The sequence below is a fragment of the Saccopteryx leptura genome, chromosome 2, assembly GCF_036850995.1.
Source record: "Saccopteryx leptura isolate mSacLep1 chromosome 2, mSacLep1_pri_phased_curated, whole genome shotgun sequence".
NCBI lineage: Eukaryota > Metazoa > Chordata > Mammalia > Chiroptera > Emballonuridae > Saccopteryx > Saccopteryx leptura.
The window spans coordinates 238,774,784-238,799,319 of NC_089504.1; the positions used below are offsets into that span (position 1 = coordinate 238,774,784).

At 50.9% G+C, this 24,536-nt stretch overlaps 1 protein-coding gene across 1 annotated transcript; it reads right to left on the minus strand.

The window, feature by feature from the left end:
• Nucleotides 1-4,736: 4,736 nt before the first annotated feature.
• HSPB8 (heat shock protein family B (small) member 8) lies at nt 4,737-17,132 on the minus strand. Its single transcript, XM_066370798.1, has 3 exons — nt 16,279-17,132; nt 9,958-10,021; nt 4,737-5,775 (listed from the first exon to the last, which is right to left on the minus strand). The coding sequence occupies exons 1-3, from the start codon at nt 16,643-16,645 to the stop codon at nt 5,616-5,618; spliced, it is 591 nt and encodes a 196-aa protein (XP_066226895.1). The 5' UTR covers nt 16,646-17,132; the 3' UTR covers nt 4,737-5,615.
• Between the last annotated feature and the right edge of the window lie 7,404 nt (nt 17,133-24,536).

Here is a 24,536-nt window from a genome sequence, read left to right on the forward strand (position 1 = left end):
GGCTTGCCACGCCATGGGGGCCACACAGGGAAGCACTTCAAGGAGGCACAGGGAATGGGGGCAAATATGAGTGAGAACCTTTACTGTGGCTTCTGTGGGAAGGAACAGGTGAGGCAGGGTGGGCAGGTTTAGGATTGGCTGGTTTGACAATTTGAGCAGGCGCTGGGGCACAGGGCATGATGGGGGCCTAGAGACAGCGGCTCAGAGTGCAGCCGTGTGACGAGGAATGGGGTGGGGTGTGAGATCTGGATTGGCTGGTTTTCATATCAGAAGTATTCTCACTAGTGAGTCCTTTACTGTTGCTGGGAATTAGCCAAGGTTGAGAGGGACCCTCCCTCCAGAGTTTGCAAGGCCCCAGGTGTCAAAGCGTCAGACTAAAAAGACATGCATAATACAGGCTAGGACACTGGGGCACCTCCGAGGCTCAGGCAGGGCAGTGCATCTAGTGATCCCGAGGTACTTCCGTACCTGGATACCTGGCACCATCGTACCTGGACATACCTTTGAATCGGTGCCCAGCACAGTAATAGACTCTTGAGTTGCTGAATTGGGGGGGAGAGGCGCTGGCCTTGGAGTCTCCTCCCTACATCTCAGTCATCCGTGGAGAATGGCCACGGCAATGCTGTTCCACGTGGGTGCCCTTCCCTTTCCCACCAGGTAGCCCGCATCTGCTCACACCCAGGGGGGCTTGGAGCTGGATTGGGTGGGTTGACCTCGCTGCAGATGGGGTGGGTCAGCCAGCCCTCCACAGCAGAGTGGAGCCTGCAGCAGGTCCCAAGCTCTGAGCCCCCCAGCACGTTGGGCGGGAGGCGACCCACCAGCAGCCCCACACGCTGCCAGCCCCAGGTGTTGGCTCACTTAAGAGACAGTATTGATTTTCACATTATGATGCACAACTTGTGAGGCACTGAGAGGAGGGGGTGGAAGAGGAGAAGCCAGCCACTGATTCCCGGAATTTATTTTGAGACACATTAATTTGTTTCTTCCCTTCAAGGTCAAATCAAGTCATCTCCATACATCACCACTGGCAGTCGCTGGCTGGCAGGCAGCTGGGAGAAGGTGGAGGTGGGCTGCAAATGAGACTTCCAGGGAGCTGGTCAAGGGGCCGGGGTGGGGAGGCAGGCTCTGCTGTCCCATCTCGGCTTCACCATCAAAGTGAGAGCCCAGGAACAGCATTCCTCTGCCGTTTCACTGGGGGTCTCCCGGGAAGGGCCAAGCCATCCTTCTTGATGACACAGCTTGTGTCTTTAAGCTGGAAGCTCTCTGAACTGAGATGAGCTGGGTTTCTCGGGTTTGAGATCATGCCTTTGGCTTAATTTCCTAAGGTGACTCACACTCGCCATTCATTCATTCATTCATTCATCTATCCATCCATTCATTCTACACGAGCTTTTATCATGTGATGCATGAAACATTGCACTTTGCATAGAAGATACAGTGGTGGGCAAGACAGAAAAAGAAAGCCCCTTCTCTTTTAGGGTTTACATTCTAGTGTAGATCTATGGATACGATGTGTGTTGAGGGCAGCTGATATGCACGTGAGTTTTCAACCAAGCAGGCACAATCCTGAGTTCTTTGGAGTCAATACTACTCTGTGATATATTTGACAGTCAGTGATCAGATGGAGGCTATTGTGCGGCAGCTCTGGGGAGTGGAGTTTGAGGGGTATCCTGGGGGCAGAGTATTCATGACTAAAGCAATGGAAAGTGCAAAGGCCCTGTGGTGAGTATGAGCATGGTACGGCTGAGGGACAGAAAGGAGGCCTGTGTGTCATGAGCAAGAGCAGGAGCCACAGAGTCTCAGCATTCAGTGGCCCAGAGCTGGCAAAATAACAGCTTTGTTTTCTTCCTTCTCTCATCAGGTTCTCTGAGCTGAAAGAAACTGTCACCCGACACCCAGCGCCGTACCTTGTACAGGTAAGTGCCCCAGTCAGTGTTTGTCAAACAAACATCAAATAAGGAGAGAGTTTCCCCTTGGCCTGAATGAAGCCTCCTCCCATCCTTAAGAGCAGAGCAGGTAGGGTCAGTCTGGGTTTTTACGCCTGTTATTATTATTTATTCTGCTGTACAATTACCCAGGCTGTTAGGGGGTATTCTGTGTTAGGATAGGGGCCAGGCAGAGGCTCTAGACAGTCTAGTGGGGTTCCCAACTGAGACCCATGGATGAGAATGGAGTTTTATGGAAAGTAACCTCACAGGGTGATCTTACTGTAAACTCCGAACTGGGCAGATCTTGGTGGGTCATCACACCCCAGGCCTATAACTTTTATAGTAAAAGGTTTATCTTGGCCTTAAGCAGGCCCCATCTGTTGTTTTCCTGAGTCTCAGTGAAAACACCTTTGAAATAAGCGTACCACCCTCCAGAAAGCACATGATCTTAATTAATTGTTACACAATCTAGTCCCCGCAAGCTTCCTCCCACTTCCACATAATCGTCCTCACACTCCCTCCCTAATTGCAGATGCACAAGAAAAACTGCACACCCGTCATTCTTGGGAACTTTTGAGATCTTGCTCCAAGGCCTATGTCCTCAGTTTGGGCTCAAATAACGCTTACAAAAGTGCTCTACAGGTTTGGACGTTCTTCTGTTGACAGACCCTAGAGAAGTAGCCAATGGTGTGGGTAAGGAAGCAACACTTAGGGAAGGAGAACTGTGTATTCAGAGTTTCCGTAACAAGAGAGGGCTTGTGTGGTTGCAGGAACTGAGGGAGCTCAGGTGGGGCTGCAGGGCGAGGGTGGGGTAGGGGGAGGGGAGCGTGGAGAGGGGAAACCTGAGAACCATCTGGAATGCACGCACTCAATCTTTTAAACAATGGGGAACCATCAAGGGTTGTAACAGGGACATACCTTTCCCTGGGCTCAGGTGTTTTCTTCTGCCTCTGAGGCTCCTCCCCACCCCATCCCTGTTTGCCCAAGGCCTACAACCCTGCACAGGAGTGACTCCTTTGTAACCCATCCCTGACCCCTCAACCTCCTGCAGAGCCCCCCGCTGGAAATAGGACCTCTCTCCTCTTCCCATACCTTGGATGGACTCACATAAGGAACACTTAAATTTTGCTTTGTTGGGAGAAATTCATAATTTATAGTGAAGGGCCTGAGGCCAGACTGCCTGGGCTGGTGGCTTACCAGAACTGTGATTTGGGCCACAACACTTAATCCTTCCTTGTCTGTGTTACCTTATCTGTAAAATCGAGCTAAGCATTGAACCTATCTCCTAGATTTGCAGGGCATTGAGCCCATTAAGCACATCAAGCCCTTAGTTGGTGCCTGGCGCGCAGTAAGGGTTTGGTGAGGGCCCCCTGTTCTTTTATCTACCTTCCTCTGGTCTGTGAGCTTCTTGTGGGCAGGGATGGTGGCTCCTTAGTCACTATATCCTTGGCCCCCATCACAGGACCTAGCAGACAGAGTAGGTGCTCAGGAAATAGTGACTTCTGCTCTCTCTTTGGGGGCTTAGAGGAGCTAGCCCTGAAGCTCTTCATTAACTTTTCCAAAAGCCAATGCCTAGGTTTGAGCTCTGTTGCCACCACAGGATTTATGTAACCAAGCCACCTCTCTTCTCTAAGCCTCAGCGTCTTCATTGTCAAATTAACAGCCACTTCCTAGGGTGTTGTGGGATTAAATGGGATTGACTCCAAGGATGGAGCATGTGACCCAGGCCTGGCCAATCAAAGCACTGATTTCATGGGCTGTAGCTCAGTGATGGTCAGGTGACTCCAGCTGGTCCAATTGGAATGACTTTGGGAATATGACCAAAGCTATGGGTAAAGACTATTCCCCCTGGAGACTGGAATGTGGAAGGATGTGGGGTTGTAGCAACTGCGTTGTCTTGTGACTACATGAGAGGACATGGGGGCACGGAGGACAAGGAGCAGGGGAGGCAGGGGACAACAGGGAGACTGGGAATGGAGCCAACACCTCAGGACCAAGAGATGGAGAGAAACTGAGCTCTGTTGACTTCATCAGGAGCCTGAAAGAAATTTTATCTTGGACTTCTCAGCCATGTGTACTAATAGATACCCATCTGTGCTTGAATCAGTTTGAGTAGGGTTTCCCGGTACCTAGCACAGAGAGTTCTGACTGATGCACCCCATGTCCAGGGTTCTGTGCCCGTAGTAGCATCTGTTTGTGACAGTCATTGCCCTGTTTGACTCCCCTTACAGCTGCTATGCCCCTTTCCTCCTTCCTGACAGAATCTTGTTTTGTTCAGGCAGCAGTGTTCTTGGCCTCAGAGGACAAATCAAGATTGATCTAAGCCCATCATGGCCATCCCTTTCCCTTTTGCCAGGGATTGGCTTCAGGATAGACACATGACTTGGTTTTGGTCAATGAGATGAGATTAGTCTGCTGAGAGGTCCTGGAAGAAACCTTGAGCTGATAAAGGAGAATGCCCAATGAGAAGACCCTTTTACCCCTGCCTTCTTTCCCTATACATTGCCACTTGAGGATGAGATGCTCGGGGCTGCTGCAGCCATCTTGCAAACATGAGGATAGACTTTGTAGACTTGTCAGAGATGGCAGGGAGAAAAGAAGGAAATACTTCATGTTTTTGGTGGTATAACAGCTGAAAAAATAATTGTGAAATCATTTATATTTGGATTTCTTGTAAAGTTAGACCATAGATGTGTTATGTCATTATTTGTTGGGTGTTATCATTTGCAGCCACAAGCATTCCTGATTGATATTGAAAATCTAAGTGGTACAGCATTTAATTCCTCAATCAAAAGATGCACACAAGGGTAAGAACATCAGTTCCTTTATTATTATTATTATTTACTGTTTTTATTTTCCTCTAAAGAACAGCACAATTCAAATAACAACAATACACACTTCCCACCCATATACACAATAAACTATCCTGCCTGCCAGGCTGTCTAGCCTTTGCTTGGTTCCTGGTGGAGCTGTCTGGAGATAGCCCCCTCTATAACAATCCCAACGAGGACATAGTAGGCACAAGAAAGGGGGGAGTTTAGCCAGAAGATAAACCGAGGGGTTTCCGAAGTCCTCAGGGATTGCCGGCTTTGGAACGTGCTGTGGATGCCTGGTGGAGGGCAGAAGGCACTGTTTGTTTTCGTGGGGCTGTTGGATAAATCCCACTGGGGGATGTAAGACCGGTTGATCACCCTTTGTAGGCCAGGCTACAGAAACACAATAGGGTGAGCTCACGGGCTCCATCAACCAACCAGGGGGCAGGCACGGACATTGGGAGCCCAGAGTAGGAATCTGAGTAATGTGAGGTCCCCAGAGAAAAGCAACCAACACTTGCATTAGGTGCAAGGTAAGTTACAGTGTGAAATGTTATGTCCCCTTTTATACACTTTGCAACTGTTGAATGTACTGCCCTTTTTTTTTTTTTTTTTTAAATCAAGATTGGAAAAGTAAAGAAAGAAAAACTCCCAGCACTTTGGACTAACGCAACCAAGCATGACTTGCCAATTGCGTCCTCTAGTGCAAAAACCTAGTACTACGCTATCTAGGGACTGGTCAGATTACCAGGACCCCCAACATTTTAGTCACACTAAATAAATCTATGAGTTCAGCTAAAGCAGTGTATATTGTACCCTGGAATCAGAGAAGCCCTGGGGTTGGGGGTAACAAGGATGCGCCAAGACTGGGGTCTCAAGTACAGGTGACTTCCTGGCTGTCTTGGGGAAGCTCGTTGTTGAAGCTGCTCTCTCCAAATGGTGAATAAGGGGGGACCTGGGGAGCCTCGATGATCAGCAGGCCCTCTGGGGAAAGTGAGGCAAATACTGTTGCCGGATCCACCTCTGCAGGGAGCCTAGGGGAAGCACAAGATTTTATCTATTATTCATTATTTATTTATTGTTATTCATTTATTCATTTATTATTCTACTACAGCCCAGGCACTCTTTGATTCCCTGGAAAGAAAACATTTTTTATAAGAGTTTAGGCTTTGGGGACCTGCAGTGCTGGGTTTGAATCCTGGCCCTGCCCCTTTCTAGTTCTGCGTGTGATCTTGGACAGTCACTCAGTTACTCTGAGTTTGTTTCTTCTTCTGCAGAACTGATATCATCATGTTACACTTGTACCATATCTGAAGCTTTGGAGATTCTTCGCAAAGGACCTGAACATGCTCTGCCAATGGTAAAGCGCTGCTCTCACAGCAACTCGCAAGGGAGCCGTGGCCCCCGTGTCGGACCCTAGGTGGAGGTCTCCACCTAGCGCCCACGACTCACCAGCTGTTGGCCGAAATGGCCACCCCTACCATCCCTGTATAGAGCATAAGTAAAGCGTGACTCACAGCAGGTGACACATTCCCATTTGCCATGTGGATTGGTGGCATTAATAGGGGTCAGGCTGGCTACATGGCTAGACTTCAGATACCGATGAGCCGTGACTTGGGGCACACATTCAGTATTTTGCAGTAGTTAATAATCGTTTTGTTTTCCCAGTTCTGAAGTTATTTTTATGATTTTTGGATTATTCTGTGTGAATGAGGCTGTCTGGGACAACAAACTATTGGAGTCATGAGAAGATGTAATGCCTTCTTTGGGACACCATTATTAATACAAATAACGAAACCTAGGACCTCTGAGCACTTTCCGTGTGCCAGGCACTCCGCCTGAATCCTCTCAGTCAGCTGTTAACATTAATCCCCCCAGGCGAGTTCTAGTCCTATCCCTAATTTACAGATGGGGAGGCCGGGATCAGAGAGGTGAAAGGGTCTGCCCGAGGTCACGCAGCTGATGAGCGCCAGATGGGAACGGAATTGGAGTCCTGGTGTCTGAACACAGAGTTGTGGACTGTGCTGCTCTACTGCCTCTTTGGCACCAGACTTTTGAAAAAAAGGGCCGTGGGTATAAGGGGGGGAGAGCAAGAAGCTTCAATCACCACTGAGCTTTCCTGGCTCTGCCCATTATAAAAGCAAAGTTACAATCATGAAGAAAGAACCAAGTGAGGTAAGCGCATTCCTGGTCATGGGCAGGACCCTTCCTGGAGGGGCTGGGGGTGTTTTGCTGTGAACAGCAAACTGAACCTGCATTCCCATGAGTCCCCTCTCCCCAGGAGACGCCTGCCAGTTCAGAGCCACGGACATTAACAAGGGGCCTGCTGGGAAGGAGGGGAGAGAAAGGGGGAGCTTGGGCAGCGGCCAAGTCAAGCATCTGAAGAAGAGACAAGGCCAAGGGTTTGGGCCTCCCCCTGGCCGTTGGGGGTGGGCCAACTCTTGCTAATGCCGATTCTTCCTCATTGTGTGACCTTGAGCTAGGGATCTTGCCTCCCTGAACCTATTTCCGTATAGGAAAAGGGGGTAATAAAAGTACCTGTCTCTTAGGGTGATGTGAGAATTAACGCGTCTGGCACACAGGAAGTGCTTGACAGGTGTTAGCGTCTACGTTGTCATTGTGGTCATGGGCCCTACCAGTACACACCCTGACAGCTGTGAATACTCAAGCACAGATTGCAGCCTCATTGGACCACAGACTGGCAGAGTCCCAGAGAATCTTCGTGACTTTCCTGGACAATGCTCTCACTTTACCCATGGGGGCGCTGAGGCCCCGTGGTGGGAATGGGCTCGGTCAGGTCTCTGACCAGGTGACCTGGTTTGGAGGTGTTTTGTTTTTTTTGTTTGTTTTTTTTCTTTTTCTTTTTTCTGAAGCTGGAAACAGGGAGAGATAGTCAGACAGACTCCCGCATGCGCCCGACCGGGATCCACCCGGCACGCCCACCAGGGGCGATGCTCTGCCCACCAGGGGGCGATGCTCTGCCCATCCTGGGCGTCGCCATATTGCGACCAGAGCCACTCTAGCGCCTGAGGCAGAGGCCACAGAGCCATCCCCAGCGCCCGGGCCATCTTTGCTCCAATGGAGCCTTGGCTGCGGGAGGGGAAGAGAGAGACAGAGAGGAAAGCGCGGCGGAGGGGTGGAGAAGCAAATGGGCGCTTCTCCTGTGTGCCCTGGCCGGGAATCGAACCCGGGTCCTCCGCACGCTAGGCCGATGCTCTACCGCTGAGCCAACCGGCCAGGGCTGGTTTGGAGGTTTTAATGAGGTTAGTTCCCAGGGACTGAGCCCCGAGTCTATGCCCCACACATTGTCTGGTTCCCCGTCATGACCCGTCCTGAGAAAATGTGGGAACATAAGCGGCTTTAGGAGGAGCCAGGATGCCTAACATCCAGGGGTGATGAACATTCTTAGCAACAGGCAGCTGGACGCTGACCAACCAGAATGGATGGGTTCATGCCATGGTGACGCAGGAGGGTCCTGGAGATCCTGTAGTTACTGGGACATGGGGAGCTTTGGGAGGTCCCAGGACAGGGTCAGGATGGCTGGTTGGCTAAAGAGGGCACTTGGGGGGCTCAGGGCAACGGCTAGTCCAATATTGTAACAAGCAGCCCAGTCCAGCTAAATAGCAGCCCTGCCCGGAGCCGCTTGAGACATTTCTATCAGGTCAAGTGACTTCCAGCAAACTGTTTTCCCTGAGGCCTCAGAGATGGCGAAATCCATGAAAATTCATCTTTGTAAGATGATGAATCCGTGGACTTCTCCCTGGCTCTGTCCCTTTCACCACTTTGCCCTGCCTGTGACTCCATCCGGTGACCTTCTTTGAGCCTCTTGAAAGCAACATCAGCTCCCCCTCTCTCCTCTCTCCCATTCTTCCCCCTCTTAGCAACGTTTGATCTGTCAAGCTGGCCCACGCAGGGGAGGTGTGAGTCTTGGGGGTGGCAGGCGAGCCAGTGAAGGGAAACGCAAAGAAAAACACTTTGGTGTTTGCCTTATTGGGAAGTGTCCACCGCTTCCGAGAACCGGGAGGCACCAGGCGGGTCAGGAACGGGCACGTGGGGGGAGATACAGGACTGAGCCTTGGAATCCAGCTAATGCCATCTCTCCCGACGTGGGTGGGCTTTGTGGGCCCGGGCTGGTGTGGAATTAAGATGCAATAACAACAACGCTAACAGCAATAACAAGTCGCCGCTTAGGAGGAACTGCTGGGTGTAGATCACTGCGCCACAATCTCATTTTATATATTTTCAGTCAGTGAGTCCATGAGGCCAGGATAGCCATCTGTCCCTCTCACTGACCAGGAAAGGGTGTTCTTTGCTCTAAGAGTGAGCACTAAACTCAGAACTCAGGGAGCTATTTGGGGCTGTCCTAACTGTAAGGACCTTGGGTGTGTCCTTTGACCTGTGCGAGACTCAGTTTCCCCATAATACAGGGAGGGTAATGTCTCTTCTTCCCCCTGCACTGCTTTGCTGCCAGCAAAGGCAGAATGCAACCATGACTGGACAAAGACTATGGGGCTGGAAGTACACATAGTGGGGTGACACTGATGAGAAGAGGTGTGTCCCTGAAGCCTTAGTACCTTACTGTCCCTTCTTCCTACAGGAATGGCCAGTAGGGCCTCAGGGTGGCTTTGCCTCATTGAGTCCGCCTGGTGGTCTTCCCCCACTCGCATGAGCCCTTTGCTGTGACATATTTTCCCCCTTCAAAGTGAGGGTTCATGTCCCTGCCCTGGGGGCGTCCCACAGCAGAGACCCTCAAGAGAGTATAGACCCCAGGCCCTGACTGGTTAGCTCAGCGGTAGAGCATTGGCCCGGCGTGTGGAAGTCCCGGGTTCGATTCCCAGCCAGGGCACACAGGAGAAGCGCCCATCTGCTTCTCCACCCTTCCCCCTCTCCTTCCTCTCTGTCTCTTCCCCTCCCACAGCCAAGACTCCATTGGTGCAAAGTTGGTCCGGGCGCTGAGGACGGCTCCTTGGCCTCCACTTCAGGCACTATAATGGTTCTGGTTGCAGCCAAGCAACCAGATGGGCAGAACATTGCCCCCTAGTGGGCATGCCCGGTGGATCCCGGTTGGGCCCATGCAGGAGTCTGTCTGCTTCTCCCTGCTTCTCACATCGGGGGCGGGGGTTGGGAAAGAGGGTACAGATCCCAGATCTCAGGTCCCAGGCACCTTGCTCACCCTCCATTCTCACACAGAAACCCCCCACTGCCAAGCTACTTACTGGATTTTCTTTGTGAAGTTCTTGGAAACGATGCCTCCTTCTTGCTGCTTCTCTTCATGTTTGCCTGGAAGGGAGGGGAAAGCCACAGGTCAGTATCTAAGTCCCTGGGGAGGACTCAGGCTTGCATCCTGGTCCTCCACGGCTTCATTGCACCGCCTGGGGCCTGATCAAGAGGCTCCAGGTGTCTGAGCCTCAGGTCCCTCACCTGAACCCACTTCCCAGGCTGCCGAGAAGATGAAATTAGACAATGGGCAGGGCAGGAGGCCTTGACCACAGTTTGTGACAATTATGTGTTTGTCTTAGAAAATGACAGAACTGGGCCTCATGGTGCGTGTTGCGTTGTGTCTTCTAAGTCTTGCACTTGACACCGATCAGTCCCCTAACCGGCCGCCAGAACCCTGAGGCTGTGTCCCAGAACGATAGTGAGGAAGCAGGAGGGCTAGTTTGCCGCCCGGCTGGCTTTCACAGCTCATAGAGCCCTTATCCCGCGCGAGGATGGGTGTCTTTCTCCCTTGGTTACCGATGTTAACTGAGGCCGGCAGGTGCATGGCAGCCCCAGCCTCTGAGCCAGCTTTCTCTGAGTCCGAGCCAAGTGCTGGGGTCGGAGGCCTCTCTGCCTGTCCCAGCTTCCAGCTAGTTCTCTGAGTCACAGCACCTGTACCACCTGGAAATGCTTCCAGCTGCTAACCGCCCAGACTCTCCATAGGGGGCCTACGTAAGAAATGACGTTAGGCACCATGGATGTGGAATTCCACCTGCCCCACAGGGTGCAGGGGAGAGTCTCTCCTCTTTTCTTTCCTGAGGAAGGAAAAACATGAAATTACAGGAGGCCTGGGCCTAAACCAGCTATGACCTTGCAATTTATATAACAAATTCTGAACCTCATGGCCTTTCTGCATTCTTATTTTTATAAATGGAGAGAGTGCCTCTAATTTCTCTTTAAACAAAAAATTAGTGCCCAGCAGAGCCATTCACCTCCTCATTCCTGGGTCACATTCCAGGGCTATGAACCCTTCTGAGGGGCGTGGGAATCTAGGCTGTAAATAACCTGTAGGATATAGTGTTTTTTCTACAGTCTAGATTTTGAAAAACTGACAAATTTATAGGTGATTATATTATTCATCGCTTAAAATATATATATTGTTTAAGTGAGAGGAGGGGAGATAGTGAGACAGACTCCCACATGTGCCCTGATCAGGATTCACCAGGCAACCCCGTCTGGGGCTGATGCTTGGACCAGCTGAGCTATCCTCAGTGCCCAGAGCCAATGCTTGAACCAACCGAGCCACTGTCTAGGAGAGGGGAAGAGAAGGGGGAGAAGGAGGGGAGGAGAAGCAGATGGTCACTTTTCCTGTGTGCCCCGATCGGGGATCAAACCTGGGACTTCCACACGCCGGGCCAACGCCCTATTCACTGAGCCAACTGGCCGGGGCCATTAATGGCTTTTTAAAAATTATTATTCACTACCCCTTTCTTAATGTATTTTTCCTGATTATAAGATAATGCATGCATATGTTAGAAAACATAGAAAATGAAGGGAAAAAATCATTTGAAACAACCCATAATCCCATTGCCCTGAGAAAAACCAGACATTTTTTTTATATATTCCAAACTTTTCTTTCTGCAACTTAGAAATGTCTAAATGTTATATAGTATAGATGTGTATCATAGTTTATCAAATGGGATCATAGTGTGCATTACACTTAAAACCTGCTTTTATGTCTCGCTAACACATAATTATTTTCTGGTATTATGGCAAATATTCTCCAACATGGCTTTTAATGGCTGCATTGTGAATACAGTCACTGCGGAGATATATAAGGTCATGTAGCCTCTTCCCAGCTTTTGGGCACTGAGACAGTTCCTGAGATTGGCAAAAATCTCACTGCACTGAACATTCTTGTAGCTAGATCTTCCCACCCAGCCCGATGACATCTTTAGGATAAGCTCCAAGTTCTAGAATGTTTGATCTGTGCTGCTACATCACCCCTAGGAAAGGCTACAGCCATTTATTTCTTCCACCAGCTGGGCAGAAAGGGGTACCTTTATCGGAATTCGAAAGTGGAACGTTGAGCTAACGAGAACATGCTATTCCGTGAATGTGCTGATGCTTTGAGAGTCTGTTCTGACCTGCCAAGTCCGTGACCAGCAACTGCCCGGCTCCGACACGGGCCTGTGGCCAGAGGAGCTCTGTCTGTTCTCTGGTAGCACCCTCCTCAAAGCCTGTGCCTCTGGAGGCCTGTTCTCCTTGGGGACAGGCCAGAGCCTCTGACTCAGCCCTTTGCACACTTGGTATCCTGGGGATAATAAAGGAGGAGGAAGAGGTGGAAGAGGAGGAGGAGAAGAGCAAACTCGTATAGCTCTCTGTTGGTGTCAGCCACAGTTCTAAGCACCTTACCTATATCATCACCTCTTTTAATTCTCCCAACAACCTTAGAGATGCAAGTACTTTTCTCGCTACTGTTTCTTAGCTAGAGAACAGTTCAGAGAGGTTAAGTGATGCACCCGAGGTCACCCAGCTTGGAAGAGCCAGAGCAAAGGTTCAAAGACAGGTATGTGGGTTGGGACTTGAGTCCCTGCTGTGACATAGGCTGGCATGGTTCTGCTGCTCCCGGAGCTTCAGTTTCCTGTTCTTTAAAATGGGGATGCCAATGATGTTTTAATTATTGGGTTACTGTGAGGAGCTCATGAGGGTGAGTCACAGAATCACTTTGTTAAGTTGTAAAAATACTGTGTGATGGTGAATGCTTGCAGTTTATTTTGATGTTTGGGGACAGGGCTGCTCCTCACAGGCGCACCTTCCCTGTCTGTGCTGGAGTTAAGGAGGACAGGCCCTCTGAGCGAGGTCCACGCCATGGTTTCTACAAGGCAGGGCCTGGACCAGGTTGATTTGGTTGAAAGAAGGTGTTGGAAGGAGTTGTATCTTGGAAGCATAATTTGCATATTATTTGAATGTCTATTTATTAGGGGCAGTTTAAGGATGATGAGTGATTTTTAATTTCTTATTTTGCTTTCCCGTTTATATTTTCTACATGACAGTATTTGATTTTTATAAACAGAGAAAAGTAATTATTATGATTAAAGAAAAGAAAAAAGAACTCATCTGAAGGCTGGGAAGCCACAGGCCCTGGTAGCCACCATTTTCTCCACAGGCTCAGAGAAATGCAGGCATCGGCCCCTCGGGGATACCACCAGCCGCTAACGAGAGAAGACCCTGTTGCCAGGGGAGGCAGAGGTCTCAGGGGCTTTCCAGTCCCTTCCTTGGCCAGGGCCTGGCCCAGTGGCCCATGAAGGGAACATTTCTTGGCCGTGGCTGCAGGGTGGGGTAGGCGTGTGTGTGAGGCATGATGGGAATCTTTTAGTTTAGTGCTGTCCAAACACTGGGCTGGAACTGGACGCTCGTACGTGGTCAGATAACACGGGGCCATCTCTCAGAGACTCAGAAGCTACGTGAGCACACGCAAGGCCCTGGTGAGCCCCACAGCAAGGAGACCTGGTTATACTCTGGTTTCCTCTGGCACCTTCTAGAATTCTGGATGCCCTCCTCCGCTAGGGACGTCTTAAAGCACACAGTGTGGACAGTACTGAGCTAGTCCACCTTCTCACAAGACCAGTAGAAAGCCGAGGGTAGGAGCTGGTAGGTAGGATTTGCCCAGGGCCACACCGCCAGAAGCAGACCCAGCCATCCTGACTGGGCACTAAGTAGGCCTGGCTTTGAATTTCAGACATTGCCATGGAGAAGCAGGTGATCTTAAGTGAGCTTCTTTCTCTGGGCCTCAGTTCCCTAATCTGTAAAATGGGTGTAATGAGCCTACCCATATTTCTTTAGAAGTCCCTGTGAGGAACCAGGGAGCCAGCCTATCGGGTAATTTGCACAGTGCCCACCCCGCAGTGCTGTGCTAGGGGAAGAATAGGCCTGTCTTTATGCGATGCAGGATGGGAGGCTGTCTCGAGCTTCTGACTTCCCTTTAAAGCTGCTATTTAAATGGAGACTGTGATATTGATCTGATTTTTTTAAACTTTTATGAGAGTCTCTGTATGTACTGTCAGGGGGTCTGGATTCGGGCAAGCTGAGGTTGCTAAGTGTACACCTGTCAGAACTTTACAGCCTAAAAAGGCTTTGTCTGTCTCTGCCTTATTTAAGTTCCTCAGTGACCCCATTTTACAGATGTGCAAACTGAGGCTCCATAACTCATTCAAAGCCTCTTGGTTAGTAAGGTACTTGAGTGGGGTTCCAGCATGGAGCATTCAGAAACCACCTGTTAAGAAGCACCTTCAGGCCTGGCCAGGTGGCTCAGCTGATTAGAGCATCGTCCCAATATGTCCAGGTTGCCGGTTCGATCCCTAGTCAGGGCTCATACAGGTATCAACTAATGAATGCATAAAGGAGTGGAACAACAAATCAATGTTTCTCTGTCTCTTGCCCTTCCTTCTCTCTCTCTTAAAAAAAAGAAAAGTGCACCTAGAAACAAAGATAGAGATGGAACAAAAGCTCCCCAGGCTGGACAGATGTCTCCTGGAAGGGCCACAGGGCATGGAGACCCTCCTAGCTGGGATGGAAAACTCTGGAACACCAATTAAAACAAAGACGTAGAGTGGCAATGATCACCCTGTTTAGAGAGCGCCAGGCAGGCATCACCATTAGCTCCATTTTACAGAGACTCTGCATTTACATATTGTCCACATAGACTTCATCTTCCCCACAGCCTTACAGAATAGGTATTGCTGTGATCCCCATTCCGCAGATGAGGAAACTGAGGCTCAGAGCAGTGAAAAGACTTTCTTGTCCATATCCATCCAGAGAGTCAACACTGGAGTCAGGATTCAAATCCAGGTCTCAAAGACCATCTACCATTTATGATTTATCAGGACTTACTGTATGGCCAGCATTTTAACAACGTCAACTTCAATAACAATACTGACCCACCATGTTTCGGGCACCACACAGACACAGACACACTGCACTCATCACCTCATTAATACAATAAGCCTGATGCCATGTAGCCCTTTGAACCCTAATTTCCAGGTTGGGATACAAAGCAGAGAAAAGTTAACTAATTTGCACATCCTGCTGGTTAATGGTGGGGCCAGTTCCCCAGCCAACTCTGAGAGCCCTGGCTGACCCACCTCCATCAGCACGTGGCCCCTGCCTGTCTCCTGACCCACCACACCCGCCAGAACCTCTGATGTTTATAATTCTGATCTGCCAGGTTTTGAAACTCCCCCTGCATGCCGTCCTGCCCTGCCGGGCTTCTCACGGCCCAGCCTGTTTGCAATGGTTTTTATTGATTTTTGGCCGGCAGAGCCTGCTGGGGAACATGCTCTTTTTAATAGAGCTTTAATTGGAAGGGAAGCAACAGAAAGCTTCTCTTTAAAGGAGCTGGGATTCCAGCCTCCTCTCTTCTTTAGCCCGGAGCATTCCCTCTACCCGGCTGGGACCTGGTGGTGACAAGGGCCTTGTGCCTGGAATCGTGGGCAGGCCCAGACTCTTCCTGCTGCTGACTCACACCGTGACCTTGGGCGAATCTTGCCTGGGTCTCAGCCTCAGCTGCAAAATGGCACTAGACACCTCTGCTTTACAGGGCTGAGTGAGGGTTCTTTGGGAGCAGGACTATGAGTTTTAGCCTGGTCCTTTGCCCCTTGTAGGTGCTTAAATTACCAATTTACTTCAGCCTCCCATTCCCAGACACTCAGGGTTTGAATCTCCTGTGGCCTTTGGACAGTTAACTTAGTCTCTCTGTGCCTCAGTTTCCACCATGTCCTCTGGTTGTATTAACTGAGATGCTACAGATAAAGCACTTGATACCTAGCAGGCAGTAAGTCAAGGTCACCGATTAGTATCAATAAAATGTCCACTAAGCCTCAGTTTCCTTATCTGGGACAGGGAAGCATTTCCCTGGAAACCTGAGCTGGTTATTAACACAGTCAGCACTTGGCATCAAACGCACCCTGCTAGACTCTGTTGTGATGATGGGGTGCAAGGAACCCCATGTCTTCTGTGCCTTTTTATTCTATATCTTTCACTTCTTTCTATGACATTTTCTGTCAAACTGTCCGACGTGGTTTCGATTTCCTGCCTGTGGATACAGCGCCTCAAGGCCCTCCGCAGCTGGGGGAGGCTAAGATTTCTCCCCGGAGCCAGGAGAGGAGAGTCTTTCCTCAAGATAACTCCTGTGGGCTGCATTCCTGAACCCTGAAGTCACCTGTGACATGCTGTCACAGCTTCCCCTTTAAGGATCAGTCCTCTATTCCCAGGGCTGAGGCCTACAAGCCACCTCACCCCCAACCCCGGCTTTCTCTCTCCCTCTGATCCCCACTCACCAGACACCTCCACATATCTGTCCTTGGTCTTCACCATCAGCTCCTCTGGCTTGAAGCTGTGCACGTTAACACACACTTTCCAGGGCTCTCCAGGGAAGGGTGGCGGGCTCCTGCCGTCAACAGGGACCCCAAACCTGGATGTGGGGATGGGCACCCGGGGCATGGTGCCAGCCCTCAGGGACCCTGGCCAGGCCGAAGAGAGTCTAGGCAGGGTCCAGTCGGGCCAAGCTGCAGTCAAGTCGTCGGGGAAGGGGTCCATGCCGAAGCCATCATCCAGCAGGCGGGAGGAGAGGGGTGAGTCTCGGAAGGGGTCTCGGCGCAGGCGGCTTGGGTAGTGGCAGGGGAAGGGCATCTGACCATCGGCCATGGCGGATGCTGAGCTGGAGAACAAACGGAGGCTCAGAGAGAGGGAGCCACCTGCCCAAGGTCACACAGCGCGGTGACGTGGGTGGGCTAGCCTTCCACGCTTATTCTTCAGCCTCAGAAATTGCTGAACCATCCACTGCCAAGGGCGGAGGCACACACCAGGCTGGGGTCCCAGCCCCCAAAGGCGACCCCTGGCTGGTCCGGCAGAATCCCAGAGAGCCCCTCTGCACACCGCCTCACCAGAGATCCGACAAACTCTGTCCTCCCAGGCCGCCTAGGCTCACAGCCAGAGCCGCTATGGTCTAGAGTGGAGCCAGGAGCTTAATAAACCCCGGGACGCCGGCCTAGAAACTTCTCCGGGCTTCTGGGCTGAGAGCCTTTTATCTACTGCTGCTGGGGGCTGGAGGCGGGTTTTGCAAGCGCCTCCTGTCTGTCACAGGAGTATTCGGAGGTGATGAACTAGCCCCGGAGAATCCGGGAGGTACCAGCTGGGCTCCCACGGGGCTGGCTGGGAGGGGCCTTTGCGTCCAGTTCAGCAAGCTCTTGGAACAGTCTCCGCCCCCAGCCGGGCTAGGCCCCGCCCTACCCTCCCGCCCCCAAAGCGGGGCACTTAGACCTGGCTATTAATAACCCTCTGCCTGGCTGAAGGCTCAGGTCACCCTCTGCAAATACTTTCCCCAGAGCTTGCTGCATCCTGCCTCCCCGCTGAGGACCTGCAAAAGGGGATGAGAGGTCAGGGAGCCCAGTGACCTTGGGTTGCAATCTGCCCCTGCAAACTGTCAGAGTTTGCCTTCAGTGTCTGCTGAGGGCAGTCCCATGGTTCCCGGGCATCTTTGAGCCCTCAGTTTTTCCATCTGTAAAATGGACTTAATAGTGTGAGGAATGCACGAGGCTATCCTCCTCACGCACTCAGCAGACTGATATTCCTGTATTTTCAGTGGTGAATTCTCATACAACTCTCACTGTACCCGTTCCTGTTCTAAGTGCTCCACAAATAACTCATTTGCTTCATCCTCACTGACAGTCCCTCCTGTGACCTAAGGGTACTAACCTTATCCCCCTTTCCAGATAAGAAAACAGTTGTAGGACATGTTAATTAATGGTAGCTTCTATCCTTATGATTGTGAACAGTGCTACTTGTCAACAGGTGCGGTACCCAGGCAGGGGGGCCGGGCTGAACCATGAAGCCCAGAAAGGGCCTGTTCTCTCAGCTTCCCTGCCTCTCCCACGTGGCTTGGAGAATGACTTCACAAATCATCCTTGGACAGGAAGGCTCCTTAAGCTTGGTTCCAGTCTTTGATGGGTCCTCAACAGGTGGGCAATCTGAGGCATGCCATTCTCCCTCTGTGGGCTTCCGGGTCTCAGCCCTGCCTTCCCCATGGGGTGGGGTGGGGTGGGGGTGCTAAGGAATTCAATGAGTCATTGGCTGAGAAATCAGTTTGATGCTAAGCAGTGCCTGCATGAGGCACTTTGCTAAAAATAATATGGAGAATAAAAACAATCACCATCTTTTCGAGCCTTCTGTGCACCTGCCACTGCGGTGAGCAGCTGAACACCTTATCTCACGAGGCCCTCACAACAACAAGGGAGCGCACCACCACCCCCGTTCTGCAGGTGAGGAAACAGAGGCGCAGAGTTTGGCCCGTGCACGCAGCTATGGGGCGGCAGGGCCTGGGAGAGGACCCGGGTTGTTCTGTGTCTCTGATCCTGCTGAGCTGACTGACTCAGACCCCCACCTGCCCCGCCCTCCAGCCAAGAGGGAGACTGAGCCCGCCCACGCCCCTCCACCACATTTGAGTGACTGAGTCCGCACTTGACTTGGGGTGAGATCATCAGGCTAGAAGCTTCAGGCTGACGTCACAGCTGGGCACAGAAGCCTGGGCTCGCTCTGTAATGACTTCTGGGGCGAGGCTGGCTGGGTTGAGAGCCAGGATGGCAAGGGTGACTGCATGAGGCAGAGGGGACCTGGGCTGGGGCTGGAGGGAGGACTCTGTGTGGGCAGCCAGGGCCCACGGGGCTTGTGTGTGGAGTTGAGTGGGTGCTGAGTTTATGTTGGAACTGTGTTTGTTTAGGGGCCAGTCTGCAGGTGGGTTACTTTGGAAGGCCCTCCCTCTCCTCCCTCTGCAGGCCTCCCACCCACAGCCCCGGAGCCCACAGAGGAAGTGGGGAGCACAGCCTCAGTGGCCTCACCCACCTTCTCATTTCAGGAGGCTTGCGGCACTGAGGCCCTGGGGAGGGGAGGGGCCAGTAGAAAACAAACACGTGCAGCTTTAGCATTTACCTGGCACTGGCCACGTGCTGGGTTCTATTCTGGGCCCTTTCAGTTTATGTATGTTAACTCACCTAATCCTCCCCACAACCCTACAAGGAAGGGACTATTATTTCTTTCCATTTTACAGATGAGAAACCGAGGCACAGTGAGATAATGTGACTTGCCCATGTCTCTGTTAAGTGGCAGAGCTGGGATTCGAACCAGGGCAAGGTGACTTCTTGACCTCATCGCTGTACCACCGCCTCTTACAATCATGGTCACCGCTCACATGTACTGAGCACTGACTGTGTACCAGGTGCTGTGCTCAGCACTTTGATTTATGACCTCATTGGATTCTCACAGTTCAGAGAGGTAAAGCCACTTGCCCTGGGCCACACAACTGGTTGAGGATTGGCACTTGAGCCAATAATAGGTCATGGGAACCCACAGTAGAAAACAGAATGAGACTCTATTGCCCAGGACTTGTCCGGTGACCCTGCCACATGCCTGCTGTCCCGTTCCCCACTCGCTGCATTTTGGGGTCAGGCCAGCCTTCTGTTTTGGGAAGCTGAGCAGGGAGGCAGCTGCTCGTCCTGCTGAGCCAGCCACCTGGAGAGAAGTCAGCTAACACAGGAGAACGGTCAGTAAACTCCATGGGCTGTCACTGGGTGACAATCCCGGGAGGGGAGGGAGCCCCCAGGGAGAGTGTGGAGGAGGTGTCTCTGTTCATTCATTCACTCACTCATTCATTACATATTCGTTAACTCTTATATGCAAAGCAGTAGCTGAGGGGCTAGAGACAGAGCAGTGGGTAAATAGGACAAACATGTTTGCCTTCCTGTCTGTCAGTAAAAAATAATCAAACCAACGACGAAAGCATCGTTAGGTAAAGTTTTGTAAAGAAAATAAAGGCCCTGGCTGCCTTTCTGATCCGACTTCTGGCTACCATCTGCCCTTTGCTCACTCTGCTGAGTCCCCGTGTCCTCCTTTCTGTCCCTCAAACAGAAGAAGCACACATATTCCTGGGGACCTCCCACCACCCTCTGCTGTCACCACTGCCTGTGACCCGTCCCCCAGATTTCCACGTGTTTCCCTTCATTTGTGACTCTACTTAAATGTCACCTACTCAAGAGAAACCTCCAACCACTCAATCTGGAGTCACGTTCTCTCACATCAATGGCTTCCTTTTCTTCACGGCACTTGCCCCTCATTGACAGTTACATGTTACACCTCCCTCATTTTTTATCTGTTTCTTCTGTTTGCATGTAAGGTCCACGAAGGCTGAGGGCAGGGACTGAGGGAAAGTCCGTTGATACCTAGCACGAAACTGGGTGCATATATTGGGATTCAGTCAAGTTCTGGGCAGGTGATACGTAGCAATGCATTTCCTGTCACCACTGTAATTATGAGGAGACATGCAACCGATTTTGGACAATGAGTTGTGAGCAAAAGTGATGTGTGTCACTACCAGTTCAAAGCATTTAATACAGTAGCCCATGGAGGACCCTGGCTCCAGGAGGGCGGGACCCTGGGTGATTTCCATCTGTGCTGCAGTCACTAACATCACTGAGTCGGGCGCCCCTGCTGGCCCATAGTGGACATGGAGGAGAAGTGAACCTTTGTTCTGTGAAGGCTCTGAAATGTCAGACTTATTTGGAACTGTGGCGTAACCTAGACTATTCTGAGGAACTGTCCCCCTAACTCTCCTTTTGTGCTTGTTGGCATTGCTTCAAGAGAACGGTCCTCACATTACTGTCATTCTGAGGGACAAATCATTTGTCTCCTTCTCGACTGAGAGAGCTGGCTGGGGAAGTGGTGGCCATTCCTCACAGTCTGGGACATTTATGTGACATGATGAGACGTGTAGGCAGAGGGCGGCTCTGAGACCTCTGGGGGAGGGAGAGCTGGAACGCATGTAATCTCGATGGTCCCTTTCCCAGGTGTCTCTGAGGTCAGAGCAGAGCTGGTTCGACTCGTTAGTGGCCATGGCACCAACAACAGCTTTGGAAACAGGGTTTTGTTTGTTGTTTGTTTTTAGGTCTGAGAATGACAGCTTGCTGTTAGGCGCAGCCTGAGAGGGTTCTCCTGGTTTGCGCTGGAAGGAGGAGGAAGGGCGGAGGAGCTGGGGAGGATGGATAGAGATGGACGAGGAGAGATATAAATGAACACGACATCCCATTTTGGAGACTGCCTTAGTTTCACCCTGAATGTGAGATTAGCTTTAGCTGTGAATAGCAGACAGTCAAAACAGCAATGGCTGAAACAAGAGAGAAGTTTCTTTCTCCCTCATGGTAAAATCTGGAGACACGCTGTCTGGTGCTGGCACGGGCTCCTGCTCCGCTAGGTCCAGAGACTGAGACCATCCCCTTGTATTGTCTCGTCTCTATGGGGGCCATTCCCAGAGCCACCTCATGGACGAGAGAGTCACTTGAGTTCCAGCCATCATATCCACATTCCATCCAGCAAGAAACAGGAAGGAAAAAAGGGATGGAGGCCCTTGCCAGGTTAGTTAGGACATTATCCCAATATGCCAAGGTTGTGGGTTCAAGCCCCAGTCAGGGCACATATAGGAATCAACTGGTGAATGTGTGAATAAGTGAAACAAGTAGATATCTCTTTATCTCTCTCAAATCAATAATATTACTTTTAATAAGAAGGAAAAATCCCACACAAAAAATATCTTCTATAAAAATTTCTGTAAGATTCCCGGCCAGGGCACATAGGAGAAGCGCCCATTTGCTTCTCCACCCCCCCCCCTTCCTCTCTGTCTCTCTCTTCCCCTCCCGCAGCCAAGGCTCCATTGGAGCAAAGATGGCCCGGGCGCTGGGAATGGCTCCTTGGCCTCTGCCCCAGGCGCTAGAGTGGCTCTGGTCGCGGCAGAGCGACGCCCGGGAGAGGCAGAGCATCGCCCCCTGGTGGGCAGAGTGTCGCCCCTGGTGGGCGTGCCGGGTGGATCCGGGTGGGGCGCATGCAGGAGTCTGTCTGACTGTCTCTCCCCGTTTCCAGCTTCAGAAAAATACAAAAAAAAAAAAAAAATAAAAATAAAAAAATTTCTGTAAGCTACCACACAAAAGTTCTGCTTATAGCTTATTGGCCAACATCAGTCACATGGTCACACCTAGTAGCAAGGGATGCTGGGAAATGCAGTCTTTATTCCGGGTACGAATGAACCCAGTTAAAATCCGAAGGGTTTTATTGCTATGGATGAAAAGGCAATGGAAAGGCTGTTTTCATGAGACCACTTCCGTACATCAGTCTCGGTTTAGGCGACATGTGGTGGTCATCGTGCTCACGTTCACTGACTCTGTTCTAGGCACTGATTTTTTTTTTTCTTTAGCCACCATTCCAGTTAGTTCCCACAGAAGCTCAGGGAGGTAACTGTTGCTGTCCCCATCTACAGATGAGCAAACCAAGTCCCAACAAGGTGTCATCCCTGCTCTGTGTCACACAAGTAGTAACGGCAGTGTCCAGATTTAGATCTGGTCTTTGGACTCCCAGATCTGTGCTCTACACTGAACTCCCTCTTGACCGTGAAGGCCTTGGAGAAAAACAAATCTAGCCCTGGCCAGGCTGCTCGGTTGGTTAGAGCATTGTCCCAATACACCGAGGTTGTGGGTTCACTAGCTGGTCAGGGCACAGACAAGAAACGACCAGTGAAGGCACAATAAGTGGAACAACAAATCGGTGTTTCTCTCTTTCTCAAAGTCAATTAAAAAAAACACAACAAACACAATTCTACCAAAGAGAACTGTTGGTTATTTGTTGCATAAGCTGAGGTGCTATGTAGCAGAGTGGTAAGCGGCCTGGGGTCTGAGTTAGTCTGCCTGGATCCTGTCCTCGAGTCCATGGCCTTGGGCAAGTGACTTTGCTTTTCTGGGCCCTAGTTTCCTTCTCTGAAGGAGGGAGACCCTAATACTTCATAGGGTTATGGTGCCGGCTAATATAATGCATGCAAAATGCTTGGAAAGAGGCTTCCTAAGGCATTCCATGGACACTACTATAGTTTATGAAACAAATACCTAGAAGTTTGCTTTGCAGGTTAGAGAAATGAGCAAGGTGACAATGTGTGGCACACGTTAGAGCTTCTCTGGCTCCCTGTCCCCTCCCTCCCTCCCTCCCTCTGCCTCACCCTGTTATAGACAGAGGATGCTGGGCCATGTATGAGAACACCATACCATGGGACCTTTTATTAGAACAGACACGTTTTGTACAGGCTGTAAAATCGGAAACCTTGGGAAGGTTATGCTTAGCTGTGAACACCAGAAATCAAACAAGCCATGGCCACTGTGTCACTGAATAAGAGGACAGGGTCCCAAGATGCTGGAGGTCACAAGAGCCTCTCCCCTGCGATGTGGGTGTTCCAGGCAGAGGCTGGCTGTTCAGGCTGAGCTGGGCTGGTGGTGGGTCCCCTGGTTTGGGGTTTTCCAGATGAGAGTTCCAGTCCCCGAGGCGGAGAAATGCCCTGCGGTTCAGCAAGACCCCTGGGCTGATGGTGTGCGGGATTCTGCCAGGTCCTCGGCCAATGTCTGCTTGAGGGAACAGCTGAGAACTGGGGCAGAGAAGATACAGCACGAACAGAAGTCCTCATAGCACAGGCTCGGCCAGAAAGAGCTCCAGAGAGAGCGTGGGGCAGGGGGGTCGACGGATTTGAGCCCACGGGGGCTTACGCGTCAGTTCCCCCTTCCCGGGCCTCAGTGTTCTCATCTGAGAAACGGCACTATGGCCTATCTCACTGGTTTGTTTGAACAGTTGTACAAAATATGGCCGACACAATAAACAGGGGCACAATGAGGCCATTCTGGTCTTTTCTTTGATGACTCTGGATGGCTAGGTTTGGAGAGAAGTTCAAGCTAAATGCAGAGGGCTTTAACCCAGGCCATGTGGGTTATCAAGGTGGCAGCACCTGGACGGCCCCCTTATGTAACTGCCGGGCTCTACTGTGACCTCACCCTGCAAATGAAGTCCACGCCATTTTTTTATTTCCTTCTGTGGGAGACACCCTTCAACCTACAGTCCATATATTTGACAGTCTGCAGCTCAAAGCATCAGAGTTAGAACACCCTTTCTACCACCCTGCCAAGAACATGTAGGCCAAACCCCATTCTACAGATGGTAAGACTGAGGCCTGAGACCCACTCCAATTGGTCCAGACAGAAACACACAGGGGCAAGAGACCCACAAAGCAATGCTGTTCTAGTGTCTTTGGCTCAGCTCATTAGAAGGAGAGGCATAGCTTTTCTTGGCCAGAGAAGAGGGATAACAACCTTCTTTCTCTCATTTTTTTTCCAAGGACCTGTGACTTTTTAATAGAAGTTGGTTTGTGTGCAGGCATTTTATTCCTCAATTAATTTCCATCTAAATGAGGTTTTCCCAGAGTTAACCAGTATTTTAGTTCCATTTGAGCTTAATTTGTATGACTGAAGCCTCCATTTCTGCCAATTCGGATTTGCTCAGTGATTGTAGCTCTCATTACCTGGACAATCACGCCCCCGCCGCAGACAGCTACACAGAGCTGGGAGAGGGGCCGGTTTCCAATAGCAATTCAGGGAAGGGGGATAGTCCCTCTCCTCTCCCAATACCACTCAATAAATAGGAAATAAATTATTAAGTTAGCCATGTTCTGATGAGGGATCCCATCATG

What these genes read in the sequence shown, in the direction of transcription:
- HSPB8 (XM_066370798.1), bottom strand. Translation starts at nt 16,645, where the DNA reads ATGGCCGATGGTCAGATGCCCTTCCCCTGCCACTACCCAAGCCGCCTG. An exon ending in CAGATATGTGGAGGTGTCTG is followed by an intron (nt 10,022 to 16,278) that starts GTGAGTGGGGAT and finishes CCTCCCTTCCAG; the next exon opens with GCAAACATGAAGAGAAGCAG. An exon ending in AACTTCACAAAGAAAATCCA is followed by an intron (nt 5,776 to 9,957) that starts GTAAGTAGCTTG and finishes TGCTTCCCCTAG; the next exon opens with GCTCCCTGCAGAGGTGGATC.